Source organism: Mustela nivalis, assembly GCF_964662115.1.
Source record: "Mustela nivalis genome assembly, chromosome: 17".
Lineage (NCBI taxonomy): Eukaryota > Metazoa > Chordata > Mammalia > Carnivora > Mustelidae > Mustela > Mustela nivalis.
In genome coordinates, this window is record NC_139036.1 from 59,295,447 (window position 1) to 59,322,627 (window position 27,181).

At 62.0% G+C, this 27,181-nt stretch overlaps 1 protein-coding gene and 2 long non-coding RNA genes across 4 annotated transcripts in view; 1 reads left to right on the forward strand and 2 right to left on the reverse strand.

Moving 5' to 3' along the window:
- Window positions 1-6,308, reverse strand: part of LOC309850889 (metalloproteinase inhibitor 2) — a 45,438-nt gene extending 39,130 nt beyond the window's left edge. Inside the window, exon 1 of the mRNA XM_082705479.1 lies at window positions 5,870-6,308. Within this exon, the coding sequence (XP_082561605.1) occupies window positions 5,870-5,999 (130 nt within the window). The 5' untranslated portion in view covers window positions 6,000-6,308. The remainder of the gene's footprint in view (window positions 1-5,869) is intronic.
- LOC309850932 overlaps window positions 1-27,181 on the forward strand; it is a 180,482-nt gene that overhangs the window by 141,729 nt on the left and 11,572 nt on the right. The window lies entirely within an intron of this gene.
- On the reverse strand, window positions 7,902-13,126 carry LOC309850922. 2 transcript variants are annotated; one of them, XR_014304525.1, is made up of 5 exons: window positions 12,966-13,126; window positions 11,356-11,684; window positions 10,351-10,465; window positions 9,292-9,459; window positions 7,902-9,187 (listed from the first exon to the last, which is right to left on the reverse strand). It is a non-coding gene; the product is annotated as an uncharacterized lncRNA (long non-coding RNA). The 2 variants fall into 2 exon arrangements; XR_014304526.1 differs by lacking the exons at window positions 7,902-9,187; window positions 9,292-9,459 and having other exon boundaries at window positions 10,164-10,465; window positions 12,966-13,118.

Consider the following 27,181-nt stretch of genomic DNA (forward strand, 5'->3'; position numbering starts at 1 on the left):
TCACTCTCCTGTCCGCAGCTTCAGGGCCACTGCCCCACGTCCACACCTACCCGCCCTCCCATGGAGCCTCCCTGCCTCGACCCCCACCCCCGGCTGGCTCTGGGCGGGTTCCATCTACCCCCATTCAGGTTCGTTCCTTCCAGAGACCCCACCTGTTGGCTTTTTACACTGAACAGCTGTCCAGCCTGCCTCGCTGGGGCCCCGGGAAGCCTGACCCGGGTATTCTGACTCAGCTGACCAGGGGGCAGTACAGTTTCGTCAGCTACAAAGTGGGATTCCTCTGGGTCTCTGCGCATTCTCCCCCCGGAGTCCCAGACCCGCACAGTGATGGAGGCACGGAAGGATCCCAGCTTTCCAGCCAGTTCGGGCCCCAGGGTCCAGGCAAGTGGCTCCCCGGAGCTCCCAGCTCCAAATGGGGGAGCAGCTTCATCCCACCTGCCCTCGGAGACACTGCCCCTGACCCTCCCTTGGTCTGGAAGATTTCCTCCACCACGGCCTTCAGCCACCTCTCCTCCCAAATTCCGGGGCATCTCGTCGACCCTCTTACCCCTGGTCCTTACTCTCCACACGTGCTCAGACCCTCTGGCACCAAGACAGAAACCTAACCCAGCAGCCTCAACACTTACCTGCCCATTTAAAATTTTATACATGGGGCACCTGGGTGGCTCAGTGGGTTAAGCCTCTGCTTTCAGCTCAGGTCATGATCTCAGGGTCCTGGGATTGAGCCCCGCATCGGGCTCTCTGCTCCGCGGGAAGCCTGCTTCCTCTTCTCTCTCTGCCTGCCTCTCTGCCTACTTGTGATCTCTGTCTGTCAAATAAATAAATAAAAGTCTAAAAATAAAAAAAAAATTTGTACAAGTGCAGGTGTCGATGTCTATGTTAAAAACCTAGAACATTCTTTTCTCGAACCTCAAGTGTCCGGGGTAGCCTGCGTTGGAGACAAACCTTGGTGGGCATCAGAATCACCTGGACAGTGTTAGAAACACCAGTGCCCATGGCCTGGACCCTGAGGCTGGAACTCGGGACACCCATTCAGACACCTGCGACTTAGCCAACTCCCTGGGCCACGCCTGCCGTCACCCGCAGGTGCACACCCTAGATGGCTCACCTTGGGGCCTTGGGAGGGGACAAAGACTGCAGGTGATAAGTCAGAGGGGTGTCCTTTGGCCCCTCGTCCTCCTCTCTGGCCTCATCTGCGCCCAGAACAGTCTCTGGCCTTGGCTGGACACATCCCCATGTGGCTACCACGGACAAGGCACTTCACTGTGCCCGGGTGTGTGTTCCCTGATCTCTCCTCGGAGTGAGGGTTCACAATCTCCAACCCTGATGTCCCAGCACTGCTCTTCTCCTCCCAGGAAGACCATCCTAGCTACGGGTCCGGCTGCCCTGGATCCCTTGTGCGTGTGTGCCGAGGGGACAGGGAGCATCCAAGGCAGGGGAGAAGCGCTGACCCTGCCCCGTACGCTCTCCTTCCTTCTGTCTCCTGCAGGCGTTCTCTTTCTCCTGCGGTGTCTTCCATCCTTCTAGGCTCCTCCAAACACATCTCTTAGCCATCATGGACTCTAAGGGGTTCGCCCACACCTGCAGCCCCTCGGGTGTCCGATCAGTGGCTCTGCACCTGGACGAGGGTGGCTGCATGTCCCTCCCGACCCCGTAAGCCTGGCGGCTGTCCACGTCCTCGTTCTCAACAGGCTCCAATACTGCTGACCGATCCGGACCATGCGGCCTGCGCGGGTGTCTGCCTGACGAGCGGCTGAGGCAGCAGGGAAGACGGGGAGGCAGCCGCGCTCATCAGTAGCTCACGGGACCCAGGCCACGACTGCCGGTTCCCGAGGGCCGAGCGCGTCCTGGTTGGAGGCTGGCAGCCTGCCCTCAGATCCCAGGCAGGTGCGGGGAGAGCTCCCCCCGCGCCCCAGCACGGCGTCTACACCCGAGTCTGGGACACATCTCTCTCCCTCTGTCTCCCAACCCCAGGAACTGCCAGCAGCTCCGGTTCTAGTCACTCCCCTGGGAGAACGCAGCCTTCTAGTCACTCCCCCAGGGACACAGCCTTCCAGGGCCGCTGTCCGAATCCAGGTCCGGGGCACCCCCCGCACAGCTCCCTCCCTTCCAAACCCTCTTCCTCCAGACCCCAAACATGCATTGCCCCTTTTCACATGGTGACTTCATTTATCATTTGCCCAAAGACCCTGGCACCTGTCTGACTTTATGCCACAGCCTGGCCGTCGGGGAAGGGGTCTGCGGGGCTGTGCCCACCTGCCACACACAGTTCTAAACCCACGTCCACACGGCCTGGCACGGTGTCTCGTGAGGACGAGATCGGGCCTCGCAATCCCTGGGGCAGAGCTGGCCGCTGCGTAGCCATTCACGGAAACCCAGCCGGACAGGAGAGCAAAGATGGTGGAACACGGATCACGCTCTGCTCTGCAGAGCGACCGCCACCCTTACCCGGCGCCCAGCACGCGTGTCTGCAGAAGACACACAGTTTCCGAGTGCTTGGTGCCTGCTGTCGGACCCCCCTCAGTGCACGCACGGGGCCGGTCCCCTCACCTTGGCAACCAGCACATGGCCTTGGCTACGGGTCCTTCTCCACCTGGTGTCGGAGATCACCCGGGAGTTTGCAGACAGCCGTGTCCAGAGACGCCAACCCCAGAGAAAGATGCCACCGTGGGCACTCCTTCGGAGTAGAACTGGGCTCCGCCCCCAGAAGAGAGATTTTATCACCGCCCCCCGCCCCCATCCACAGAGCTCCTGGATTTACCCGACTCCAGAAACTAGCCCGTACGGCCCAGATCTGCCAAGTCGCTCAACGGGCTAACTGCCTCCGGGCTCGCTCCACGGCGGCACCGCCTGAAGAGCGAGCCCAAAGCTGGTCTCTGGCCGGGTTCCAGAGCCGTCCACGCCCGCCATCCACGGCCACAGAGTCCACGAGACAGTCGGGGTCGGGCCAGCAGCACATGCGAGCTGTGCTTGGAGACGGGAGACGCGTCCCACCTGTCCTTGCTTTCCCGGAAAGACGGGGAACAGAGCCTTCCCGGAGGGACCCAATCACCTCTCACCTACATCCCGCTCCCTTCATCCCGAATTCCGTGACCTCATCATGAGCTCCTTTTGCCGACCACACTTCCAGTCCTACCGGCTCCCAGAAGTCCCCGCACAGGCAGACAGAAATACGACTGTTTCTTAAGTCAACCGCCTCTTGTCGACACCAGGCCAGGGAACAAGCCCGCACCAGGCCAACAATTAAAGGTGCCAGGACACCACACTGAAGGGCAGCTTGTAGGCTCCCAACGTGCTCGCAGCTGTCACCCTTCACGGGCCCCTGCGTCACAGCCCCAGGGGGCCCAAGGTGGACCGGTGGAGCGGAGGTCCAGAGGTCCGGGCCAGACTCCGTGTATCCGCAAAGCGACCCAGACTTCAGTGATGGTTACCAGCGCCCCAGGCAGTTCTGTTCTCAGCCAGAGCCTGGGATCATTGCAAGACAGTCATGAATAAGCGCCCTTAAAGGAGAAGCAGACACAGAAAAGCCAGAGCCTTCCCTGGGAGATGGATTCCACGGCCAGCCGTCTCGGCTCTGTATCGCATGGTGGCTGGGCACAGAAGGGCCAGCTGCAGCGGCCCGGCTCGAAGACCTCTCCCCGAAAATCATGTCCACCCGGAACCTGCGTCTGGGACCGTATCTGGGAAGACGGTCTTTGGAGACGTGATCAAGGCAAGAGGAGGTCATGCCAGGCAAGGGTGGGCCCTCAACCCAGGGACCAGGCTCCTTCTAACAAGAGAGGGATTTGGATAGACATGTACAGAGAAACCCACTTAAAAACAGAGCAGCGGCCGGAGCGACGTGTCCACAAGCCCAGGGGCGCCAAGGAGCGCCGGCAGCCAGCAGCAGCTGGGAGAGGGAAACCCACAGCAGATGCTCCCTTGGACCGTCCAGGAGGAGCCAACCCTGCCACACCTTGATTTTGCACTTCAGGCTCCCAAACTGTGACAGAAGCAACTCAGGCTGTTTGGAGCCTCCCAGCTAGAGGATTCCCCACGGCGGCCCCAGGAACCTCACGGACTGGGCTTTACCGGGCAAGTCGTGGGCAGCCCCACAGGGCCTCCAGGCTGGGACGGGGTTCAAGTTTAGGCTCTTGAACGATTCTGATGCAAGGAAACGAGACACACACCAGGAGATCCAGGTGGAGGAGGGAGGAGCGCACAGAGCAAGAAAGAACCACGAGGCTTGCTGGGGCTCCTGGACCCTGAACCCGTGCCGCCTTGGCTTCCTGCTGCTGAAGAGTGAGGTGGTCCCCAGGCCCAGCCCTTGCCTGCTCGGCTCCTGTGAACCAAGCCCGAGCCCAAGCCCTTACAAGACTCGGTTCCTCTGGGCCTTGGGACCATCCTGCCCACCGGCCAGATGGTCAGAAGCACGGCCTTGCTCTTAGCAAAGGGGCCTGGGCGCCCAGTGGACTCCCCAGAGGAAGGCCAGAGTGCCTTGCTCTCAGATCCTGCTGGGCACCAAAGCCAAATCAGGGGTCAGCCTTATGCCCCCCGGCCCAGGCTTTACATAAAATGGCATCGCAAGCACGCACACGCCGCGGTCCACACCCAGGTGGCGGAGCCACGCGATACCTGCAGGTGGGCGCCTGCGTCCCCTCGGGCTAGGTGGCAGGTCACAGGCCCAACCCGGGAGCAGCCAGGAGCCCTGGGGGTGTGGGGAGATCGGAGGCCAAGGCTAGCAGCAGGAGAAACCCAGACACCCCGGCCCCGGGTGTGCACAGGTGAGGGCAACCGGCCTCCCCACACCTCACCTGGCAACCAGATGCTCCACCGGCTGCGACTTAGAAGCTCAACCTGAACCTGTTGAGAAGCCAAGGGGGCGGGGAGGAGGACAGGGGCCTGCACCTGCTACACATGGGTCCTTCTGGCTAAACAGAACTCGGCCCAGGAAATCTGGCGCACCCTCACCAGGGCAACTGGAGGCCCTGACGGAAACCTCTGGGGCCCCGCTGGTTCCTCCCGTTCCTGCTGCGTTCTCCCTGCTGGTCTCTGGCCCCAGTGTGGGTCAGAACAAATACCGAGCTGCTTCCCCCTCCCTTGCTCGCTCCCACCTTTGTGGGGAAAGGAGTGCGCAGAGGAAAAGATATTTTCTGAGAATTCTAAGCAGCCACACAACCCCACTTGCCCCAAAGTCTCCAGTCTTTGTGGACGTCCTGCAGGCAACCAGCGGCCAAGCACTCAAGGGCCGTCCTCCCTGGCCAGCCCTGAGCGCGACGCCTCCCAGGAACAGAGTAAGGGGCGGCCCCTGGGGCTCTACCTGCCTTTCCCCGCGCCCCTCTGGGCCCAGGGAACTGGCCGGAGGAGGGAAGCTTCCATTCTGCCCCAGCGTCATCCGGGGAGCCCCCAAACCGGGCTGGTGGGAGAGGGCCAGGCAGAGAAGCCCTTCCCCACCCGGCCTCGGGCCTGAGAAGCCTAGCCCCATCTGGTCTGTCTGGGAAAGTTTCTCCCGGGGTCCCCAGCCCTCCAGCCCCGGGGCAGGGACTCTCCCCAGCCCACGCTGTGTCCCCCACTCTCCCCGCCCCCCGCGCTGGCATCCCAGGGTCCTCCGCCTGCCAAACCCCGTCCGCTCCCTGGCTCCCTTTTCTGGGGCTGGAGCTGCGGAGGAATTTCGGCGGAATGTTGAGGTTGAGAAGCATCTCGGCGGAGACGCAAAGAAAGGGAGACGAAAGGAGAAAAAGAAAGTGCGATTTCGGCGTCCACTTGCAGGATTCTAGCAGGCCCGAGGGCCGGCGAACGGGCGTGGGCCCCTCGGCAGGACGCGGGCGGGCGGGGCGCCGGGGACCCTCGGGGAGGCGGGCACCGGGCCGGGGCGGGGTCGCCGGCTTACCTACGTCCGCATTGCAAAACGCCTGTTGCGGGTGCACCGGGGAGCAGCTGCAGGCGTCGGCCGGGCGCAGCAGCGTCCCCAGCAGCAGGAGGCCGAGCGCCAGCCGCAGGCTGCGGGCCGCGGCGCCCATGGCGGGCGGGGGCGCGGGGACGCGGGGGCGCGGGGCGCGGGGCTCGACCGCCGCCGCGGCTGTGCGGGCGCTGGCCTCGGGGCGCGCCGGGGCCGCGCGGGGCTCGCTGCGCTCCGCGGGCGCGCCCTCCGCACCTGGCCCGCGCTCGCCCGCGCAAACTTTCCCGGGTCTTTGTCGCGGGCCGGAGAGGGGGCGCGGGACGCGGCGGCGGGCGGGCGGGGGCGGCGAGGGAGCGAGGAGCGCGCGCGACCGGCCGCCGGCGGCTGCCACGGCCTTCTGTGGATGCGTGCGCTGCGGGCGCGGGCCGAGCCGGCCTTTTATTGCGCTCCGAGGCGTGCCGGCTCCGCCCCCCGGTGGCGGGCGGCCAATGCGGCGCCGGGAGCTCCCGGCCGCCCCCTCCCCGCGCGCCTCCCGCGCCTCCCGCCCTCCCCCGAACCGGCTTTGTTGTGCCCGGACCCGCAGGCACGTCTGGGGCCCGCAGCTGCGCACCTGGCCCCGGGCCGCGCCCCTCAGGCCCCCGCAGCAACCCAGCCCCCCCCCCCCCCCAGATCTCCCGAGGTCGGGTTGGCCGCTGCGGGGCGGGCGGCGCCCGTGGCGGGGGGGTTGGGGGGAGTGGGGGGGGCCTGACTCAGCACTTGGGACCCGAAGCCCACCCCTCAAGGGCACCAGGCGCCCACCCACCGCCCCTTCCTCTCCAGCTTGGCACGGGAGGTGTCCCCTGCCCGACTCGCGTCCACTCCTGGGGTCCCTGAGCTAGGGATTGAGCCAAAGGGAGGCGCACTGCGGGGTAGGGGTCATCCCCCGCCGCCCCCCGCCGCCCCCCGTGGTAGGTGGCCTGGGGAAGCTTACTGAAGAATCCTTTTACAAATGGAGGTCTTAGAATTTTAAGTGCGCTTGGCCAGTTCAGACGGAGGGGGAGGGGAGTGGTTACTATGAACAAAACAGGATTTTATATAAACTGGCCATATTTTTGACCAGCCGACAAGAGCCAGAGGGGTGGGCCCAGGAGTCGAGGAGCTGGGATTGGAGGAAAACGTTTGCTGGGCTCTGTTCACAGTTCCCTCCCTTCGCCCACAAATGTGGGACTGAAGGACTTTCCCCAAAACAGTTCTGTGTTCCAGGAAAGGCTGGGATCCTGGAGGTGCGGAGAAGCCTCTGAAGTGTGGCCACCGGGGTCCCTGTGTGCCTGTCACCCAGTCTGCCCTGAGCTCCTCTGTGGTCGGTGCTGTCACGCGCAGGCCCTCGCTCTTGCCCGCAGGACGTCTGTAGTCTAGCCGGAGGGCTGTAAACGGAGGAGTAAATGCCCACTAAACTGCGTGGTGCCGACTTGCCGACTGGCCTTGCCGTCGGAGACTGGAAAGTACTGGAAGGCTGGAAAAAAACGGTTCCTTTCTGTTTATGTGTCTTCGCAGCAAACAACTGGGAGCAGAGTTAAAGAGGCCCTGTGGTTATTTTTAGCACCCTGAGGAATCCAAAGTCACTTTTCCCACTTTTGTTCCCGTAAAATAGAACCGTGTCGTCTTGAAACGATGTAGGATGCTAACTTTTTAGCTGTGCATTCGAACACCAAAACACGATGGCTGCTTGAGGTCTTTGCCTCCTCTGTCCTTCTTTCTTTATGACAAGTGGGGAAAAGTGCAATTGAACTTTACAGAATCGAAAGTCGATTTGTCAGTTTGTGAGGGAAACAGATAACCTAAGGACACCCTGTCCTTTAGGCAAGATACACACATTAGCAGTGGCGCACAGTGAGGGTGATACTATCCTGGAGGCAGGTTTGATGGTGGGGCAAGGTGGGGGGGGGGTGCGGGCCAGGCCACTGCATGGGGTTGGAAATGGACCTGGCCTGCCGCCCGCCCGCCCGCCCTCCCGTCCATTCGTCCACCAACAGTGCCCATCGGAGGAGAATCTACAGTGGTCACTGTCCCAAGGGCAGGCCATTCAGAAATCCACCGAACAGACAGAAGTCCCAGGGGCAGCAGGTGGAAGGACCCCTGAGCCAGAGGAGGAGGAGGAACGTGAGGGAAAAGAGGCAGCTAGGACCCCAGTCAGAAGGGCCGGGAGGGGGGAGACTGCACCTTTGATCCTGAGTGCGTTGGAAGGTTTTCAGCAGCGGGGCGTCGCAGTTCCCTCTGTGAGGATGGGGCGGGGGCCGAGGACGCCGGCAGGACCCAGACGCGGCAGCCCAGCCAGCTCGCGCGCCCCACCCAGCTTCCGCCGCCCCGTCCACACAAGGGTCATTAGACCCCTCCCCCCCCGCAACGGGTTGTTCTGAGAGGCCGACGTGGTCTCTAGTACGTGGTGCCTGTGTCCCGTGTTACCACGAGGCGCCCATGTCAAGCGACTCTCACGAGGATGTAGCCGGTGAAGGGTCGGAGCGGTGCCTGGAACCCGGGTCCCCTCCTCCGGTTCCGCGTCCCCCGCCCCGGCCGTCGGACTGCCTCCTGCAACCGCGGCTCCCGTGGACCTCCCTGCCCCTCTTCCCGTCCTGGACCTGCCCTTTCCACGCGCTTTCTTCCGTCTCAGGACCAAGGAAACCGAGGCCACTGACCAGGAAGTACTGAAGGGAGGAGGAGGTCAGGATCGGCCACGGGCCAGCAACGAGATGTTCTTTCACGCACCCCGCGCCAAGAGAGCTGGAGTGACGCAGGATGACCTCGGGGCAAGGCCTGCACTCTGGATCCCCACCCAGAGGAGGAGGACGGGGTCAGCCTGGCCCACAGCCGCCCCCACCCAGGCCCAGGAGGAGTGCTAGCGAAGAGGCCCCGGGGCTGGTAGCTGCCTCTTTCGCCTTCGCTGCCAACCAGCCTCTTCTACCCTGATATCGGGGAGCGGGCCACATCCTTCCTGACGACAGCCTGCTGGACCTCAGCTTGTATCTGCCCCAGAGCCTGACTCGGGCTGACTCTCTCCTAAGAGTCTCTCCTAAGAGAGACGGGAGGGAGCAGCACCTGCCAGGCCAACCGAGGAGGGGGACATCACTCCCCGGCCCACGACGGCCCACCAGGAACATTCACCTCGCCCCCGCCTCCCCCACCGAGAGAGGTTTCCAGCATGGAGCCCAGAAGAGCTGTCACCCGTCCCACTCATGTCGGGGCACACCCTGCAAACGCATCCTGGGCTTGGCTTGGCGGAGTAAACACCCACCGGGTCCAGGAGGAAATGCCAGCACCTCCTCCCTCCTGCTCCTGTCGGGTAAACAGAGTCAGAGTGACCTCTCAGGCCTCGGGCATGAGGCCCTTTCCACCCGGCACGGGCGAGCCCTGGGAGTGTGGGTTCTGCGTAGACTCACTCTCTCCGTTTGGAGAAGATCTGCTGCTTCCTGGGTGTGTGGAGCGTATTCTCTCCCCGGAGACAGCAGGACAGGAGCCAAAGCCTCCCCGCCCCATCCGGCAGGTTGCAGAGAGCCACACGCTCCCCAGCATACGGGCATTCACACGGGCCCCACAGGCCCAGGAAGCTGGATGCGGACAAGTGGGAATGTCTTGGGCAGCTCCTGGGGCGGTGGGGAGCTGCCGGCTGTGCAGGGAGCTGGGGGACAGCCGTGTGCCCGGCTATCTGGGAGGTTTCTGGGGTTGTGGGATGCGTGGCTCTCAGGGATCAGGATCCCAGTGGGCCTGTCCAGTCTGGGCGTCTGACTCATGGCCACATAGGCAGGTGGTTCCCCCACCACAGTGCCAGCCCAGATATCTGTTCCCCATGTCCCCTGGCCAGGAACATCCCCGATGACAAGAAGGTGAGTCAGGAGAAGGAGCGCCGACTGCGGCCTGGCGATGGGCTGCAGGTGTCTGGACAGTTAGCACCTCCACGACGGGCGGGGGACACCTGAAGGACCTTCCACATTCATTCATTGCATGCATGCCCTTACTAACCCCCTTTGGCCAGGCCTCACATGTCTGCCTCTGACCTCTGGGTCAGATTGTTTTCCCGGGGGGGTGGGGGGGCGTGCCCTGTGCCCTGTGGGTGTTGAGCAACATGGCTGGCCTCCACCCTCTAAATGCCACCCCCCCCAAGTTGGGACAACCAAACACATCTTCAGACATTGCCTAATGTCCCCGTGGGGAGCAAAAACACCCGGTTGATCACCACCCGCGAAGGGAAGTTTGATAAAAGTCTCTGGACGTGAGAAAACGAACGCAGAGACAGATAAACAAGGTTCGATTTTTTAGAGCAAACACTGGCGCACGGGGGAGGTTACGGTGCTGGTGCGTGACCCGGGCAAGGGCACACGGGACGGCGGACCAGACCATCCACGCGGGCTCTCTGGGGAGATGGGGAGGGCAAGGGGTAGTTAAAGGGATGTTTTGTGCCAACGTCCGTGAGCCACCGGCACGCGTCCTATTTCGCTTACATGAAATGACACAGGTGCGTCGGGAGAGACCGCAGAGGAAGACGGGGCCGACCAGGAAGTCTGTGGAGTGTCTCCCGGTGGTGGGGACCTGGGTGACTGGGATGGGCGTCCTGTCCTGGGAAAGCAATTTTTAGGTGACGCTTCAGCCCTGCGGGGGCTAGATCTGGCGGCAGAGGGTTGGGGGGGCAGGGGCGGACCTAGGGAATGTTCTGGGCTGTCTGCCTGGCGCTGTCGAGGCCTGCCCGGGGCACAGCTCCTCGAGGCAATTATGTCGGTGATCCCGTCACCCTCACTGCCCTTAGCTCCTGCTCCCCACGTGGCTTTCCTTGGCCGCATCCGTGGCTGTTTGATGCCGTCTCCCCTTGGGGTCTTGGCGTCTCTCTCCGTCCCTGTCTGCCTCCCCTCCAGGCACCCCCACCCTCTCCTTGCAGGCAGGTGCCCCACAGGGAAGGGCCTCAGATCCTGGGTACCCACCTGGTGTGCCCGCCTGCTGTGGGCCCCGCCAGCCCGCTCCCCAGTGTGCAGCCTACACAGGCCGGGCAGCTTTCCCGGCACCGCCTGCCCACCCGTGCTGCTCCCATCCAGTCTAGAGTAACTCCAGAGAGAGGGCGGGCGGGCAGGCAGGAGGCTGTTCCTTGGTGAGCCGGCAGCCCCATGAAGTCATGGGCTTGAAGTGGCTGCCCCATCCGAGCTGGGCGGCACACACGTGTCCTCTGGGGAGGCTGGGCCGGCGCCACCCGCGCACGCCCTGGGCCCAGGTTCGCACACCTCATTCCGCCTGGGCTCTGCGTCGGCGCTGCCTCTCCCCACCATGGCCTCATGCGTGCATTCTGCCTCCCCTGGACACAGAGGGTCCTGTCCTGCAGGCCCCCGATGCAGGGCTCTCCTGGGACCCCTACCCTTGACTCAGTTCCTGCAAAACCTAGAGGAGCGGGCCGAGCCCGGCCAGTGCCGGCTCGGCTCCCACGCCCGCCACTCCGCATTTTCCCGCGCTCAAGCCCTCGCCTTGGCCCTGGGCACGTGTCCTGCGCTTCCTTTCACAGGCGGGTCAGGGGGCAGGGCCAGAGGGCAGCGCCGGGAAGCCGGCGCTACTCCGTCCACCCCTGGCCTGCTCTGAAGGCCGCCTCCACTGGCGACCCAGGGACCAGGTGCCGGCCAGGAGCGGGGCCAAGGGGAACCGGCGGGCCAGCTCTGCAGGGGTGTGTCGAGGCCGACTTCTGCCGGTTTCAGGTTCCCCTCCCTTGGAAGCCGGGGGCTGGAGGCTCAGGTTTCCCGCCGCCATCCTCCTCTTCTTTGGTGCTGGCAGTGACGGCCCGTGGCCATGATGTCATCGCCTAATCCAAACAGAAGGGGGGCCGGTTTGGCAGCGCTGGCCGGCGTCCCATGCTGAGTGCAGCAGTAAATTTCATTTCAAGGCTATGATTAGGACTGTGCCCAGGAATTTCCTCTCTCTCGCTCCCCTTCCCTCTCCCCAGCCTCTTTTTCTTCCTATGCTCCTGCCTTGCCTTCTTTCCGCTCGTCTCCCCTGGCTCTCTCTGCTCAGGGGCGCTTCGAGTTCTCAGGGTGCCCAGAGCAGCTCCGCGCACCGGCCCAGGCTCCTGTCACCGTCAGGTTCCAGCCCTCCTCCCCTCCCTCCCTGACCAGCCTGGGCATATATGGACCAGGGCCCAGCCCCTGGATGCCATCCAGGGGAGGACAGGGTGAGAGCGAGGGGCAGAATTCCTGAAGGAGCTCCTTCGACCTGAGCTGAAATGGCAGGCGGGAGGAAGAGCGGGTTTGGGGGTGGTTCGGGTCACCAGCCAGAGGGGCAGAGGGCAGCAGGACAAAGGCAAGGAGGGACCCGGCCCCTTGGAAAGTGAGTCGTCGGGTCCTTATCACTACTTCCGGCTGGTTTCTGGAGTTTGGGTCTAGCACATTGGCATCCTCGCCCTCTCTCGGCTAAGAGAGCCTGCCCAGCTCCCCACACACGAGGGGCCCAAAGGCAGTAGCTCCGTCCGGTGCCCGCGTCTCTCTGGCCTGTCCAGCCCCTAGGTGCAGGTGGGCCCACGTGAGCCGTGCCAGCCCACGCCCTGCTGCTTCTCTGCTCTTCCTGGGGGAGCCCTGGTTCTGTCCTGCTCTTCCGGGCCCCAGGAACAGGACCAATAGCCAGCCACCTCTCGGGGTCTCCTGCTTTCTCCCACGAGGACTCAGCCACACCCTCACAGGTGTGACCTGGATGCCCATGGTCAGGGGGGACCACTGGGGTCTGGGTGGAGGATGTTCCCGCATCAAGGGTGCTGTGGATCCCCATCAGTGCTCCCCATCACATCGGACGGTGGTCCGACTCCTTGGGGAAGTGGGGGTGCCTGTGCTCTCTGCCACCCCGGGCCCTATCAGACCCCAAGCACTCCTTCCCCCTCGAGCCTGGATGTGGCCTGAGATCCCTCCTGTTGGTGCCCTGGGCAGCCAGCCCAGCCCGTGAGTCCCGTGAGTGATTTCCATCCTAGGGAGGTGCCCAGCTGGGGATGTGTGGACATCGGGATGCCCCAGGTAGAGGAAGCAATGGTCACGGCCCCTTCAGACCCCATTGCCTGGACCCATTAGGCTGCTCGCGTTTTCTCTAACAGGTTACTTGCCTTCGTGTCCGGCTTTCCCACGACTCCTTGCTTCTTAAGGTTATAGCTCACTTTTTCATTCATTCGTCTATTCAACGAGGGTGTGTTAGGCACCTGCCATCTTCCAGGCCTGTGCAGATGTCGGGGGCCTGGGAGGAACAGACGTGCCTCCTTTCCTTCTACAGCACGAAATCACCCGTTAGCAGAAACACCTACAGAAGGAATGACCGGAGGGCGTGGGTTCTGGATGGGCAACTGTGGCATCAGAGGGCCTGAGGGGCGGGGTAGGGGGCGGTTGCTGCCTGGGATAAATGAGATCTGGACAGTGATAAGAGCTAACCCATCGGGGTAGGGGGGCGGCGGGGAGGACACTGTTCCAGACAGAAGGGGGGACATGTGTGAAGGTCCACAGGTGGAGGGAGGTGGGGGCTGGGCGCCGACCCGGGGTGGGAGCAGGGCCTGGGGTGTCGTCACGGCAGATCTGAAGGTAAGAGGTGGGAGACAGCCAGGCAGCAGCTGTCGGGGGTGACTCACTGCCGAGCAGAATGATTGGAAACACATGTCCGGCCGAGAGAGCGCACATTCATTACTCAGAGCCGAGGGTTCTTGGACCACAAGGGAGTCAACAGGGAGAGGCGTGGGGAGGGGGCGCGGCGGGCGGCAGCCGTGGGGAGGGGCCCGCTGTCTGCACGGCGACACTGTTCACCCTGGCCCTGTCCCTCCTTGTTACTTTTTAACAATATTTTGTTACGAGAGTTCGCCAGCATATTGACACGGAGAGAGAACGGGGTCGTGCACGTCCGGCCACGGGTGCCCGGCTTTGGAAACCATCAAGCCACCCGCCCCGGCCCCAGCGGGTTATTGGGAAGCAGATCCCGGACGTTGTCATTCCTGAGTCAACTACGGAAGAGCAGTTTTGTTTTTTGGTGTTTGGTTTTTTTGAAGGGTGATCTGTCCTTCTGCTGTGTAGAGAAGCACTTCAACTTCTATATTTCACGACGGCTTATCATACCACAAGACGTTTCTTTCTTCCCTTGGGGCAAAACCAGCTCCCCAGAATCAGACGCACCAGGGTGTATCTCCCAGCGCTCACCGCGACGCTGGCCCGTGACCGCCCACCCTCGACCGTCTCTGCTCCCTGTTGACAAGACAGGATCCTACCAGCAGTGCTGTCTAGAGGAGCTTGTAGGAAGGGGTCCAGCACGTGGCAGGTCCTGGAGGCTGCCGGTAGGAAGGGATCAGGAAACAAAAAAGCAAGTTGCATAAACTGGAAACTGCTGGAGCCGGGATTCAAACCTAAATCTGCCACCCTCTGAAACCTGTTACCTTTTCCCGCCAGCCCCGTGCCGGATCAGCGTACCTTTGGGGGTTCACTGAACTAGGCTGCTCCGGGACATTTGCTCATAATCTGGAAGGTCTCTCTGCCCTGAACCTGTCCCCTGGACACCAGGGTTGGGGGAGATGTCCCGACCCAGGCAAGCACTTTCTTCAAGAACTCAAGGCCCTTGGGAACGAGTAGCAAAAGGGGCCTCCCAGGCAAGAGGAGAGGCAAGAAGGGGGTTCCCTCCGCTTGGAGGTTGGGGGGGGAGCTCTTCTCACCTGGCAGACAGGTGCGCTGAGTGAAACCCGTCTGGATCTTTGGGCTCGAAGGGATGAGCCCCCAGGTGAGACAGTTGGACCAACACGGGCTTTGTTCGAAGGATGTGGAGGACGTTGGGAGACTGATGGGTGTGGCTGTACCTCGGGGACCCTGTCCCCTCCCGCTCCTCCTCCTCTGGCTCCCCTGGATGGCTGGGCTCAGCCACTTGCCTCTCCCTGGCTCCTTTCTCCCTCTGGCTTCCCTGTGTGTCTGCAGCCCAGCCTGCTTCTCCACCACACCCTCCCGGGCCTTTGGTTCACACACAGTCATCCAACTCATTCTCCTCGAGGGTCCTGTTCTTGTGAGTGTGGGTCTGACGGGCCAGCCAGGGTCAGGTGACTTCCCAGACACAGCTCGGGACTGTAGCCACCAGCACCAGCTGGGTGGACAGGCCTGATCCGAAGGACAGAGAGGACAGTCCCTTCTGAGCAGGTGTCCTCCCTCCCCTCTTGGAGGGAGAGCCGTGCCCCCACAAGGAGACACGAGGGCAGGTGGGGGAGACTTTGGGCCCTTGACTGCCTGCCTGTGAGACCCTTATACTAAGCCCCTTCCGTTGGCAACGGGAGAAGGCCGTCAGGGTCCGGCCCTCTGGAGGACCAGGTCCCATCCATTCTCCCCCACCGCACTCCCCGCCGCACGGGCATACTGGCCATTGGCCCAGGGGAGTTTTGGTCCACGAGAAGGTCACTGTGGGGCCTGGCTCCCTGGCCTTGGGACCTCTCAAAACCTGGTGGGGGAAAAGACCATTACTCAAGATGGATGAGGCCCAAATCCTGGCCTTGCCCATGGCCACAGCTCCTGGCAGCCATGCAGGACAGCTGCCCCAGGCTCGGACGTCGCCTGAAAGGCATGTCCGGGGCTGCTACTCCCTCTTCGGCTGCCAAAGAAAATATTTTTTGCAGGTTCCTTGTGAGCTGAGAATGAAAACACAACACCCACCAGGACGGGGGGGGGGGGGGGCGCGTGTGGTGAAAGGCCCGGCTTTCCCGGAGAGTCCAGCAGACGCCGGAGGATGGCGTCACCCGGGCACAGCTGGGCTGCCAGTCCTGGAGGTCCAGGGGGTGCCAGGTGAGCAGAGTGGCCGAGAGTGGGGTGAGGGGGGCCCAGAAAGGGGCAGGAAACGGGATTGTTGGAAAAGTTGTGCGCTCTTAAAAGGCCAGAGCATGGCTCCAGGCTGAACCGAGAGCTTCCCGGGAGGAATGCACTAGAAAAGACTCCTTGAGGGGGGTCTGCAGGAGCTCTGGTTTAAAACACGCAGAAGAACAATGACAGTTTCTAAAAAGTGCAGAATCCAGGCTGAGTTTTCCGAGTTCAGAACAGAAAGCAGAATCCCAGTACTGCCGTGATGCGGAGGAAGCACGGCCGGAGCTCGGGCATCCAGCGTCCACTGTTACACACCGCGTCCGGGGACCCGCGAGTAGTTCCATCCGTGCGCGCGCACACCTAGAGCAAGTCACACAGTACGTTCCGTCCTGCCGCTGGCTTTTCTCAAACCCAGGAAGTTATGGGGCACGTCTGCCCATGGCACGAAGTGGTTTCCCCGCAGCGCCAGTCCCGACATCTGCCTGGCACCCTGCTGCGGGCCCTCCCCGGGGGGCAGGACGAAGTCGCTAACGCTAACCGCAGCACTCGCTCCCAGTCCCAAAGGGTAAGCAGGTGGCCTCCACCGTTGCTATGGCAAAATACCCAAGGAAGGCTCTGATTGGCCAGGCTTGGATCCTGGGCCCGTCCTTGAGCCAATCACGACAGCCCGTGGAATCGAGGGCTTTGACTGGCGGGGCCCGAAGCGCGTGGCCATCCCGCAGCCCGGAGGAGGGGGAGGGGAGGGATGCTGAGTGGACGGAGGGCCTAGAGCCCCCCGGACTGCAAACCAACGAGGCCCCTAGGAGCACAGGTGCAAAGCGGGTCCAGCGCCGTAGGGGGTCTAAGACCGAAGGGCCTCGAGACGTGGTCCTTAACCAGAGGCGGCTTACAGCCTGGGGAGGCCCATCGACACACGAACCCCGGTGAAAGCAAATGCCAAGCCCCAGGCGGACTTTGCTGCCGAACAGACCTGTATGAGCCCGCTCTGTCCACCACGCCCTGGGCCAATCCCCTCACTGCTCTGGACGCGAGCCTCCTGGTCCATCACACGGAGCGACGGTGCGCACCACGCGGGGCAGGGCGTGGCGGGGCTCCCGTCGGAGGCACCAGCAAGAGCGCGGTTGGGAGGCGCGGTGTGAGCGCTGGGTCGGTGGGGGTCCGCAGCCGCGGTGGTGCCACTACCCCGGGGGCTGGGGGTTGGGGGGGGACGCATGAGGCACAGATCGGAAGCGACACACAGCGCTCGGGAAAGACTTACATGTGCGTGGTGGGTTCGCCCTAACAAGAACCGGAGACCGTTGGGGCGCCTGGGTGGCTCAGTGGGTTAAAGCCTCTGACTTCGGCTCAGGTCATGATCCCAGGGTCCTGGGATCGAGCCCCGCATCAGGGCTCCGCGGATAGCCTGCTTCCTCCTCTCTCTCTTTCTACCTGCCTCTCTGCCTACTTGTGATCTCTGTCTGTCAAATAAATAAATAAATAAAATCTTAAAAAAAAATAAAGTGATGGAACTGGTGGAAGTAACTTAAAAAAAAAAAAAAAAAAAGAACCGGAGACCGCCCAGGCGTCCTTCAAACGATGACCAGGTAAAAATCCGGTGGGCCCGTAAGACGGGATATCGCTGGTGGTAAAAGGAACGGAGGGATCCCTGCCACCGGCTGCCACGGGGCTGCGTGTCAGAAGCCTGCCGGGTGAATGAAGCTGGTCGCGAAAGACCACCCATTGCATGAGTCCCTTCCTCTGAAATGTCCCGAACAGGTAAGTCCGTGGAGACAGAAAGTGCCGGAGGGTTGCCCGGCTCTGAGTAGAGGGGAGAGTGGAGATGATGGAGAGTGACAGCGCAGGCGTAGGTTTTCCCTGGACAGGGACAGCTGCTCGGGCTTGTCAGGGGGACCCTGGGGACAAGATGGAAGAGGAGGCAGAGGTTCCAGCCGCGCACTCCCAGGAAAAGAGCTTTGGTGGTACCTGGCTACTCCCGCTCGCCTGGAGAACCACACTGGCGCACAGTAACCTCAGCGGCAAGGCCAGGGGCAGAAGCCAGTGCCGGCCCCACCACCTCCGTCGTGCCCATCACCTCCCTCGGGGCAGGACAGCCCCCCGCGGATGAGTACTTAGGCCAGCACGCCCCCACCCTGGCCCTGGAACCCAGAGGGTCTGCCGGTGTGGCCCCAGGCTGGGAGTCGTTGGAGGAGGGTCGGGGGAGAGAACAGAAAGTGAGGTGGGCTTCTTGCTCTGGGGCTGGCAAAGGCAGAGTTTCGCCGGCGGAAGAGCACACAACATTGAACAGAGCCGTCAGGCAGGCGAGGGCGGCAGGAAAAGGTGGGGGAGTCAAACACCCGGGCTGGGGTGGGGGGACCATACGGGACGCGATGACGAGGGGGCGGCTGGGACGAGGGTGGGGGGTTCCTGCTGAGGGCTCATTAACCCTTTATTACTCGGTGTTTTTGTTGAATACAGCTTAATGTTTAGGGTCGGTTAATTTTACAGGAAACGGAGATGATAGCACAGACTTCCCGTACCCCCACCCCGTGGTGGTCCCTGTCACTGTCACCTTACGCAGTGTGGCGGATCAGTCACAATGTCTTGGTCTGCTAGGGCTGTGACAAACACGTCACAGACACGGGGGGCGGGCGGCAGCGAACACCTGCTCCTCCCAGGTCCGGAGGCTGGAGGCCAGAGGTCAGGGTGAGAGCTTGCCTCCTGCCTCCTTAAGTGTCTTCCCGCTGTGTCCTCACATGACAGAAGGGGCAAGCCAGCTCCTGGGAGTCCCGCTGACGAGGGCACGAACCCCATCATGGGCGCTCCCCTCTCACGGCCTGACCGCCTCCCAAAGGATCCACCCCTGACACCATCACGTGGGGGTGGGGGAACAGGATTTCTTTTCTTTTTTTTTTTTTTTTTTAAGATCTTATTTATTTATTTGACAGAGAGAAACATAGAGAGAGAGAGAGACAGAACACAAGCAGGGGGAGCGGGAGAGGGAGAAGCAGCTTCCTGCTGACCAGCGAGCCCGATGCAGGGCTCAGTCCCAGGACTCTGGAATCGTGACCTGAGCCGAAGGCAGACGCGTTAACGACTGAGCGCCCCCAGGCGCCCTCTGGGAGCAGGATTCCAACAGGAATTCTGAGCACACACATGTGCCCCTTTGCTCGACTGAACAGATACGGATACCTTATTATTAACTAGAGTCCGTGGTTGACGTAAGGGTCACCTCGGTGTTGTACGGGCTGGGGGCTTGTCACCAGCACAGCATCGTACAGGAGCGTCTCACTGTCCTCCAGTCCCGCCACCTGGTCTTCCCACCCTCACGGACTTGGTGTTTCCCTGAAAGTGACATTCGCTGAGAAAGGACGCGCAGTCCGGCTTGAGCATCACTCACCAGATGTCGTCTTGTCCCCGTGGGGCAGCAGGGTCTTGGCATGGCCTACTGTCTCCAGCCCCCAGGTTCCCCCTCTAGTGATGGAACCGTGCCTCTCTCTGGGGTCCGGACAGGCTAGCTGTCCGCCTCCCATACGCGAGAGGAACAGAGCATCTTTGTTTGGGGGCTTACGGAGGGAAGCAGGAGCCTCTTCCGGGCCCTTCTACCAACGCTGCTGACATCCTCCATCCGTCCGGCGCTTGGCAGGAGACAGAACCAGCCAGGAACCGCGGAGGGTGCCCGTCTGCCGGAAGGACCGGTCGGTAGACTTGCGAGCTCCGTGGCCCGGAAGTCTCCCTCGGTGTCTAGTCGGCACATGTGTTGTGAAATAATGTGGTTGCCGTGTTTTCCGCGACAGTGGGGGTTTGCTGGGGAGACCTGCGGGTCAAGGGCCGGGCAGCCCTGACATCTTGGGCGACATGCCACAGGCAGGCGTGTACCGAAGGCGGACATGCGGGTCCCAAGCAGGGTGTGACGAGCCTGGAAAGGCTGAGAGTCCCAGAGCCAGCCCAGCATAGCCATCTCAGACCTGCGACCCCACGACCGGCCTCCCCGGCACTGCCTGGGAGCATCGCCGGTGACGTCCGGGCCCGGCGTGGCCCTCACCACCACGCACATGGAGCCACAGGCGAGAGGAGCAGTGTGCCCGCTTGCACCTGGGGCTCAGATCGAAAGCTCTGCTGATTTCCTCTTGGGGGTTGGTGTGACAGGCATGGTCCCTCTCTCCCACGAGTCACCCCACAAGCTTCGGCTGCCTCTGACCACCCCTTAAAGGGAACCTTGTGTCCCCTGGACAGAGAGCTGCAAAGCTACTTCTTACTGAAACACAACATACACACAGAGACGTGCCCCGGTCTGGAGGGTGCAGCTGGGTGCCCCCTGCAAAGCGAGCGCCCACCGGACGGCCGTCGGAGCGACCAGCGGAGCGTCACCGGCCCCCAGAGCACCACCTCCTGCGGGGCCCCTCGGGGCCTCCCCCCACGCGCAGACCTCAGTCCTGACCACTAGCCCTGGGACTCACTCCACCAGCTTCTATTTTAGGTCAGACTGGCTCAAACACACAATTTGCCAAAAACCTGTCTGGTCATTTTTGCAAAGACGATTTCACTTACTTAGAAAGTATGCGGCCCCTACACAGGTCAGCTTCACTGTGGTTGTCTGTACCGGGCGACCCTCACAGAGGAATTCTGTCAGCCTAACCCGCTCGGCCTCTGGAGGGAGATCCAGAGTTGGCCGTCCGCCCCCCCCCTTCCTGGGGAAGCACAGGTGACCTATAAAGCAGGGGCCCACTGCCCTCAGGACAGTGAGGAAATGTCCAACATCGTGGTGTCGCTGAGTGAGGACACAGGTCGGTCAGCGACGGGCGTGCCGGGACATGCCTGGGAACTCTGGCTCTGGGCTCCCTGTCAGGTGAGCTTTTCAAACTATTCTTGTCTACACCCGCTGAGTTTTCTTTTATGGGCAGACCACAGAGACCCAGTGTCCTAACAGGCGCCAGTTTCTCACAGGTGGGGAGGGTGGGTGGCTCCCACTCCGAGACCGGCCTAAGGACGGGCCCCGACTGGCTGGCTGGTGCGGGGGTGCGGGGGTGGCCCGTGGGCCCAGGGCCCGGCCTTGGACGCCCGTGCCCTGGCGGAGAGCGGGCTGCACAAAGAGCTGGCCAGGCTTGCTTTTCTCAGAAATATTCTCAGAACACACGATCTTTTTTTCCTTGCTCAGTGACGTTTGTGTGCCAAAGCTCCCCGATAGGCCGGGCGAGGGTGGGGAAATCTTCCTCGGGAGAAGTTAGCCTTGAAGCTCGGCTCCAGGTCCTGGACTGAAGGCTCTTCCAAGGGCAAGGCCACATCTATCACCGTGCATCGTGCGGAGAACAGAGAAGCACCAAGGCTGGCCTCCTCCTGCCGCACCCCTGCTCCCCGCACTCTCTCTCCATGGCCCCGCTGCCTTGGGGAAGACGGGCTCCCCTGCCCTTCTTGGGCCAAAGCCACATCTTGAGGGACTCGGTCACAATGTAGGTTCTGTGTTTGGGCTTTGAAGACCAGAGGCAGTGAGTGAACCTCACCAGGTACGGAAGTGGGGGGGCATCTACGATAGAAACACCCCAAATTCTGGAGGAATAGCTCCAGCTGCTCTCTTTCCTCTTCAGTTACGGTTCCGAGCACGGACTGTCCGTGCTGTGCTGGGCACTGGGGATAGAGGAATGCTTGAGTCTGTTCCCGGCTCCCAAGCTGCTTGTCCGGTTGCATAGACCGACACAGAGACTAACCCACCATGAAACAGGAAAAATATTAAAGTAGTTTCCTGTACTGGTTAAGATACTGTCAGTCATATATAACCATGCAAACAAACATACACGGTCTTAAATCGTCAAGCAGGTTTCCTGGCTCGCTTATCTGAAGAGCCCCCAGGCACAGCGGGCATCATCATGTTTGATCACGGTTCTCCCCTCCTCCACGCATCGGCTCCTTTCTCGGACTGGATCGCCTCATGGTCACAAAATGGCTGCCAGTGCGACCTGGCACAACCACATTCAAGTTGTTCTCTTTCAGCCACAGACCCAAACTCTTGAACTTCGTTATGGACTGGGCAGTAGTATAGACTCAGCACCATGCAAGCTTGACCTTTGACTCTGTCCCTGCTGTCGTCCGGTCTTGCGCCTCAGTTGCCAGTTTTGTGCTGGACGTGTGCTCCGAACTGGCTCAGTGAGGATGGAGGAGATGTTCCTGGGAGTTGTGGCGGATCGCGTTTTCCGAGATGGCCACAGCAATAGCTCCCACTCCGCGAGGTCCTCATCAATGCAACCTCAACAACCCACTAATAAGTGGTGGGGTCTGCAGCCCCTCCCCTGGACTCTAGGTGGGACTTCGGGATACTTCAGCCCACTGAGGGCAATGGGGGTCATGTTGCCTGACTTCCAAGGCCAGGTCATAAAAATGCCATGCACTCAGCCTCGTCTTCCTGGAACCCAGCCACCGTGCCGTCAGGGAACCTGAGCAGCCCTCCACGAGGAGCCGAGGCCCCCAGTCCGTAGCCCAGGCTAAGTTCCCGGCCAGCAGCAGCAGCCATTTGTCAACCACATGAGTGAGCCATCTTGGAAAAGATCCTCCAGATGTCCGTGGATCTGCTCCAGCTGATGCCTCATGGAACAAGGAGGAACTTGTTCTTGCTGAGCCCAGATCATAGATTTACGACCAAGATACAAGATTCAGTCACTAGGTTTTGGGGAGGAGATTTGTTATACAGAAATAGATAACCAAAATAGGATTTCTGAAAAAGAGGTTCCTTCTGCCTTGTAAATGTGGCATAGAGCTGGAGCAGCTGCAGCCATTTTGGCACCATGAGGAAAGCCATGTGAGGATAAAGTTGCTGCTACAGGAGGCAGACAGGAGCCGTAGGCTTGTACCAGGCTCTCTGGACATGGCTGAACAGCTGGCTTGGCTGGCCATGAACCCACCAGGCTTGTGCACGTCCCAGTTAATGTCAATAGAACAACCTCTCCAGAGCTTAAGCCTTTCTGAATTGGATTTGTTCTCATAACCCAAAGCATCCTGACTGAAGGAGCTCCTCTCACTAACAGGAAGCCATCATCTGAGTATAAGCAGAGAGAAATGTCTCCACCAGGTACTTAGAACAATAGCTTGGTGGCTCCATGGCGCTGGGCTGGAGACAGCTGGAAGGCTGGCTGGCCACTCAGGGCACGGCAGCCAAGCTTCCAGGCAAGCGAAGGTGAGGGTCTGGAGAAGGACATTGTCGAGGGACAGTTCACAGGGGACGTGCTTGGTACTCCTCGGCATAGAACGAGATCACAAACACGACTCCTGTTGGACATGGGAGGAGCCTGAAGAAAGTGGCACCAACCTTCCCTCCCTGGTCCCCTCTGCCCCCACGGGATTGAAACCGCTTTCCCCCTGACCTTGATGTCTGGCTGCCGGGGGGCGGGGGCGGGGGGAGACCGGAGACCTCCCGGCAAGATCTGGGAGAAGGCTCCGGTGGAAACTTCGAGGCCCAAGTGGCTCAGCAGCTTCGCAGCTCACCACTGCTCACGGCCCTCGAAGAAACGACTCTCCCTGTCCCAGCCCATCGTGCTCCCTGCATTTGCTCCTCGCTGGTCTCCACCCAGACTGACCTCAGCCCAGCCCAGCCTCCTGCTGGGCTGGGGTGGCCTCCCCGCCCCCCAGCGCCCCCTCGCACAGCTGGTAGCTGTTACTGCAAGCCCTCAGATGTTTACCAAAGGCCTTGCTCGGCATTTTCTCTCCTCTGGCAACGCGGATTCTTAAAGGGGCCCAGTTAGTTTTTCTCCTCTTGGGTCTCGTGGACCCCTCTCCCTTCTGGATCCTTCCTGGGGCGCCCTCTTGACCTCCGGTGGGGAACAGGTGCCGGGGTCGGAACAGCCGGGGCCCGCAGCTCATGGCCCCCTTGGCGGTCAGCACCGAGGGCGTGACGGCCGGGCCACCCTGGCGGTCGGAAGGGACCCACCTAACTGGTCTCCTTTCCTCTTCGGCTGGAGGACGCGCATCCCCACACCCCAGGAAACGCAGGACAAGCCCCCGAGACCCACTTCTCCGAGGAGACCGTGGCCAGGTCCTCCTGGCTGGCCTCCTCCCTGACTGAGTGAATAAACACAGGCGCCCCAGGGTTGGGTCAGCCCAAAGCCCAGAAACACCGCACTGCGCCAAGTGAAGAAAGTCCTTCTTAAAGGCGCTGAGTCTTTTAAGCCTTTTCAGAAAGGCTCGGACCTTGCATGAGACCAGGCTGGCCGCCCAACCATGCGTCCAGCAGACCCCACTGAGGTCCAAGGGAGCTGCCCGGCCCAGTGGGGTGGGGAGGGGCGGCCTAGCCCCCATGCGGTCAGGGCTGAGTCCTCCTCACTTCCCCAGGCCAGGGCCGCCATGGAGGGCAGATCAGCCCCGCCTCAGCTGCTGGGGCCTGCCTGGCTGTAGCGCGCCTAGCCTTGGTGTCAGGTGGGGGGAGTTTATGTCTGGGCCTGGGGTGGGAGGGCCGTGGGGTCTCTAACCTGGTTCGCTAAAGGAGTGAAGTCTCCCGGATGGCCTAGCACAGAGCTGGGCCTCCGGGAGCATCTGTAGTGACGACAGGAGATGAATGAACACCCTGCCAGAGATCGAATGTCTCCCCAAACGTCACACGGTGGAAACTAACCCCCGATGCGACAGCCTCACTCTGGGAGGTGACCAGGTCGTGAGGGGACAGCCTCACGAGCGGGATTAGTGAGTGACCTTATAAAAGGGGCCCCGGGGCCTCTCTCACCCCTTCCTCCCTGCGAGGACGCAGTGAGAAAGATGGCTACCTGCGGACAGGGCTCCCACCAGACTCCAGATCTCCGGGCACCTAGACTTCAGGCGTCTAGCCTGGCTGTTTGTAAACCATGCGTCTGTGGCCGCCGGCAGGAGCCGCCCGAGCACACGGAGACCGGCCTCGCCGTCGTGATAAGGGGGACCGTGACAATGGCATGCCCTCCCATGTGGTACGGACAACCGTCCCTGGAGAGAGAGGGTGGATCTGCATCCCTGTTCCAGACTCCGACCCCAGGCTCAGAGAGGGGAAGCCCCCTGCCTCAGGCCACAGAGCTGAGCCAGGAGTCAAGCCTGGAGGCGGTGTCTCACCTGCTTCCGTGTCTGGCTCGCCTGGAACTCAGAAGTCACCTTGCCTGTCTAGTTGCAGGGGCGGAGGGACAGACGGTGAGGCCCAGGGGCCACTTGGTGTGGCTGGTGCCCGCTGGGGCTCGGCTTCGGGGCAGGTGCTTTCTGGTGGGCCTGGGACTCCTCTGTTTCTCCTGGTGAAACGGGTGTCACGGCCCTCGGAGGCAGGAGGTGGGCAGGCGCCACCACCCTGGACTTGGGAAGGGCCCTAGGGGCCGAGCAGGGAGACGAGAGAGCAACCAGCCCCACGGAATGGGGAAGGTCAAAAGCAGCCCTGGTTGCCAGCGCCACCCCCCAGTCTTTGTGTTGCCAAGGAAACGCTCTTCCGAGCTACCCATCCCTGCACGGGGTCTGCTGCGACTAGAGCAGAAGCCTCTGGCATGCGGCTCCCCAGAAAGGGCTGGGCTAATGGGGAACAGCTGCTCAGATGGGCTCGTAAGGAGCTGCCCTTGGCCGCCGGCCCCTCCCGGCCTCCTGCTCGCAGGCGAGATTCTGGCCCCCCTCTCCCCACCTGGGAGCGCCCCCGCCTCTGCGGAGCCACGCTGCCCACACACCTGGCCAGGCCGGCCCTGCCTCTCCCATCCAGCCACCTGGCTCCTTTCCTCCCTTTGCAGGGCCAAGAAGATGGAACCAAGGAGCCAGAACCTAGTGACCCAACCAGAATGGGGTGGTGGGGCTGTGAGATCCTGACGTGAGGCAGGTCTGTAAGGTCCGAGGATGGGGGCTGGTCGCCAGAGGAACCCACCACGTGATCAGAGTCAGAACCTTCAGCACCACCCCAAGACCTCCGGGTAGGGAAGAGGTCGCCAGCGGCCGTGATTTCACCAAAGATGCCCATGGAGTGAAACCTCCATGAAAACCCCAAAATTCCCCAGTGTGGAAGCTCCACGCCCCTCCCCCACACCTTGGCCTGTGCAGCTCCTCCCTGCGGTGGCTCCCGCCTTGTAGTCTTTATCCTAAACTGGTAACAGTGAGTAAAATGTTTCCCTGAGCTCTGTGGGCTGTTCTAGCAAAGGATCAAACCCGAGGAGGGGGTCGTGGGAACCCCCCTGGGGATTATGATCGGCATCTGAAGTGGGGCGTGGTCTCCTGGGACGGAGCCCTTCCCCTGCGGGGTCTGCGGGGTCGGCGCGGGCTCCAGGGAGCTGGTGTCTGAGAGCTGGAGCAGTTACTGGAAACGAAGCCACATGGGAGGGGTGGGGAGGGAGGGCCGGCTAACCCTCTGGTTCAGTGGGTGGGGGTGTCAGCAGCCCTCCGCGCCGGGGGAGGGGGGTCCCACCTGCAGCCATGGGACCCGTCACTGGCTCGGACCTGGGGCTTTGCTCTTGCTTAGTGCGCAGGGGGCTCTGGGGGGCTCTGGGAGCGCAGGGTGGGGCCTGCCTCAGGGCTCCTGACTCGGTAGGACGGGGTAGTCATGAGACTCTGCACGGCTGACACGTGTCCCAGGCCACGCTGCCGATCCGTGTCTCCACCCCAAAAACTGCTGGTCTAGGTGAGCCCGTGCAGAGCTGACCTAAGCTGGCCCAGCGTTCCACAGCCCGCTTTGCTGCTTCTCCTGAGGGCTGTGCGTGATATTAGCGCTGCAAGGGTTTGGGTTTCCCCCTTGGGTGCAGATGCGGCCGTGCAGAAGGCGGGGGGCAGGTCCGACTGACCGTGTATTTGAACACACGGGCTGATTCCTTCACTCAGCGCAAGAGTTAGGGGCTGACCGTGTTCCTGCTTATGCTGGGCATTCCCGTGGTCCGACCCCGGAAGATGAAATCTGGCTCGTGGGCGCGGCGACACACGGGGGACGGCCAGGCCCCGTGGAGGGGTCGCCGCAGGGCGTGTGTGTCCCGGGCACAGGGCGGGGCGGCTGACTCGGCGCTAGACACGGAGACGTGCGTTCCCAGAGGTTGTGGGTCAGAGGGAGCTGGTTCGAGATGAGAAGCTCAGGCCCCAGCCCTGAAGGGTGCACGGGAATTACCTGGTGGAGAGGAAGAGAAAGGACGTTCCATCAGAAGACATCCTCGTGGGCGCCCGAAGAAGGAAAGAAGTTCCATTGACCAGAGCAGGGTCGGGGGTGGGTGTTGGCAGTTGGAGAAGGTTCTTTCCTCGTGAAGGGACCTCCGTCAGGGATACTCCTGGCTCAGGGCCGGGACCTGAGACATGGGCAGGAGGCAGAAGGTCTTCAGAAGCTGGCAGGGTCCCTTCTGCACAAGAGGAGCCTGGAGGGCGGGGTTGGGGGCTCCGGTCTGCTCAAGTCCCCGGCCCCCCAGCCCGGTCTCAGCCAGCGGTCCCTGAGACTGTCCCCAAGTGCCAGGCGTCGATCCCCCGCCCACGCTGATGGTTAGAATGTGCCTAGTCACATTAAACCAAAACCAGTCTCTGTCTCAGCCCTCGGGTGTTTGAAAGATGCCACCGTCCCTGAGCCACCACCCCTTGCCCCCTCCCGGAGTTCGCT